Source organism: Austrofundulus limnaeus, unplaced genomic scaffold (genome assembly GCF_001266775.1).
Source record: "Austrofundulus limnaeus strain Quisiro unplaced genomic scaffold, Austrofundulus_limnaeus-1.0 Scaffold108, whole genome shotgun sequence".
NCBI lineage: Eukaryota > Metazoa > Chordata > Actinopteri > Cyprinodontiformes > Rivulidae > Austrofundulus > Austrofundulus limnaeus.
The window spans coordinates 1,386,025-1,387,767 of record NW_013952510.1 but is presented as its reverse complement, the minus strand read 5'-3'; the positions used below and the strand labels follow the sequence as shown (position 1 = coordinate 1,387,767).

General features: G+C 35.6%; 1 protein-coding gene across 1 annotated transcript in view; it reads right to left on the bottom strand.

Annotated features, from left to right (window-relative positions):
- LOC106521423 (protocadherin-15) overlaps positions 1 to 1,743 on the bottom strand; it is a gene marked incomplete in the record, with an annotated part of 194,164 nt that overhangs the window by 106,899 nt on the left and 85,522 nt on the right. The window contains 1 exon segment of the mRNA XM_014013980.1: positions 1,087 to 1,257. Within this exon segment, the coding sequence (XP_013869434.1) occupies positions 1,087 to 1,257 (171 nt within the window).

Genomic DNA, 1,743 nt, shown 5'->3' with positions numbered 1-1,743 from the left:
CAGTTTGGTGTTCTCTGTGTTCCTGTTCTCCTGAGAGTTTTTGAGCTGCCCTGCCAGCCTTTTTATTTTATTAATAAATCTTTTGTTAAACTTTGGATTTTTGCCTGCGCCCTGGGTTTATCCTGCCTGCACCTCACACACAGTTGGCAAAAAATAATCAATAAAACACAATATTAAACATTCATCAATGCAACATCCACATTGCAAATACTGGCAATCATTAAAACACGAACTGTAGGTTAATCAAACTGATCCCTGCTACCCTAAATTTAAGCAAACACTTTAGTGGACGGCAACCATATTGTTGAAGTGCATGGAAAGTGTTGCTAGCATTACATAAGCAAAAGCGAAGCAAAAGAGAATAATATATTGCAATGATCACATACAATATTCCAACATCGCAGGATTGAACAATGTTTTATTGTTTTCAAAGGTTTGGCCAAAACCACTGTAAAACTACTGAACTAAACTTAGTCTAAAACTCTGTGGCATGGGAAATATTAGGTCTTTAATGTCAAATAGAAAGTTGAAAAAGCTCTGGTTTGCATTCAGGAGTGCATAACATTTAAACATACACAGAGGAAAATATCCTTTGCTCTCATAACCCAGCTTTTGACTACTGACTMTTACACAACATTTAAAGGTCAAGGTAAGTAAAGATTTCCTACTTTTCCTAACTCAAAGGTCAGGCTTTGCTTAAAAGCGCAGTTTATTAAAAGCAAAAATCTACAATGACAGAATTMTTGATTTGTAAAGAACTTACCCAAATATGTTTGGTTAAATTTTTAAACAACTTGAAACATGGATAAAGATTTTTACTTTAAATGCAAAACAAATATTAGGGGTGTATAAATCCTTGCCATTTTTTAATGTAGATCCAGAATACACATTTCTTGGACAAAGGAATAAGAGAAGACACTAAAGATGATTTTAGATCACAGAAGTGCAAAAATAATGGGGAAGAAATATTGCMTGTGCACATTCCAAGCAAATCATTTGCTCAGAATTGGACACAGAAAGAAACACGCTCTCAGCMCCACAGAGCCAAATATAATTCAATGAATAATGCTTGTGCATGACACTTACTGGCTCTGTCAGCTCCAGAACATTAGCCACATACGTGATGGGACTGCAGTCACGGGTATTTCCCACAAGTGTGCACGGCAGAAACATGGGACCCAAGTCATCCCCATCCAGAACATCCACAGTCAGGGTTGTGGTTGCTGTTCGCCGATCACTCAGATTGGGGGCTCGGTCCTGAAAAGAGAAAAACACTTGATTTTATTTTTGAAATGTGTCACATTCTCAGTAGGTTTAATTGAGGGCAGCTGGATTTCTTTATTATTTCTCACTACCATTAAAAGTAGGCAGTGCTGTAATTGCCTGTGTCTGTGTGCACTGGTTGGTTTGTCTGTTAACAAAATATCCAATGATCCACTGGAAGAACTTAAATGAATCTCCTATATTTATTAGTGACTTTGCTATTTGGTGATAACACAAAATCCATGCTTGGTAATGCTTTCTTTTACGGTACCCTTATTACCATGTAATTATAAGGTAATAAAAAATGTAATTAAATGTAATTACCACCTTATTACCATGTAATTATGTGGTAATTACGGTACAAACAAAAAACTACTGTTCGTAAAACTACCTTTATTTGGTAACTACAATCAAATTACTATTCAATAGTAACTCAACACTATATTTAAAACCAAAATAATGCAACTGCATTTTGGGGTT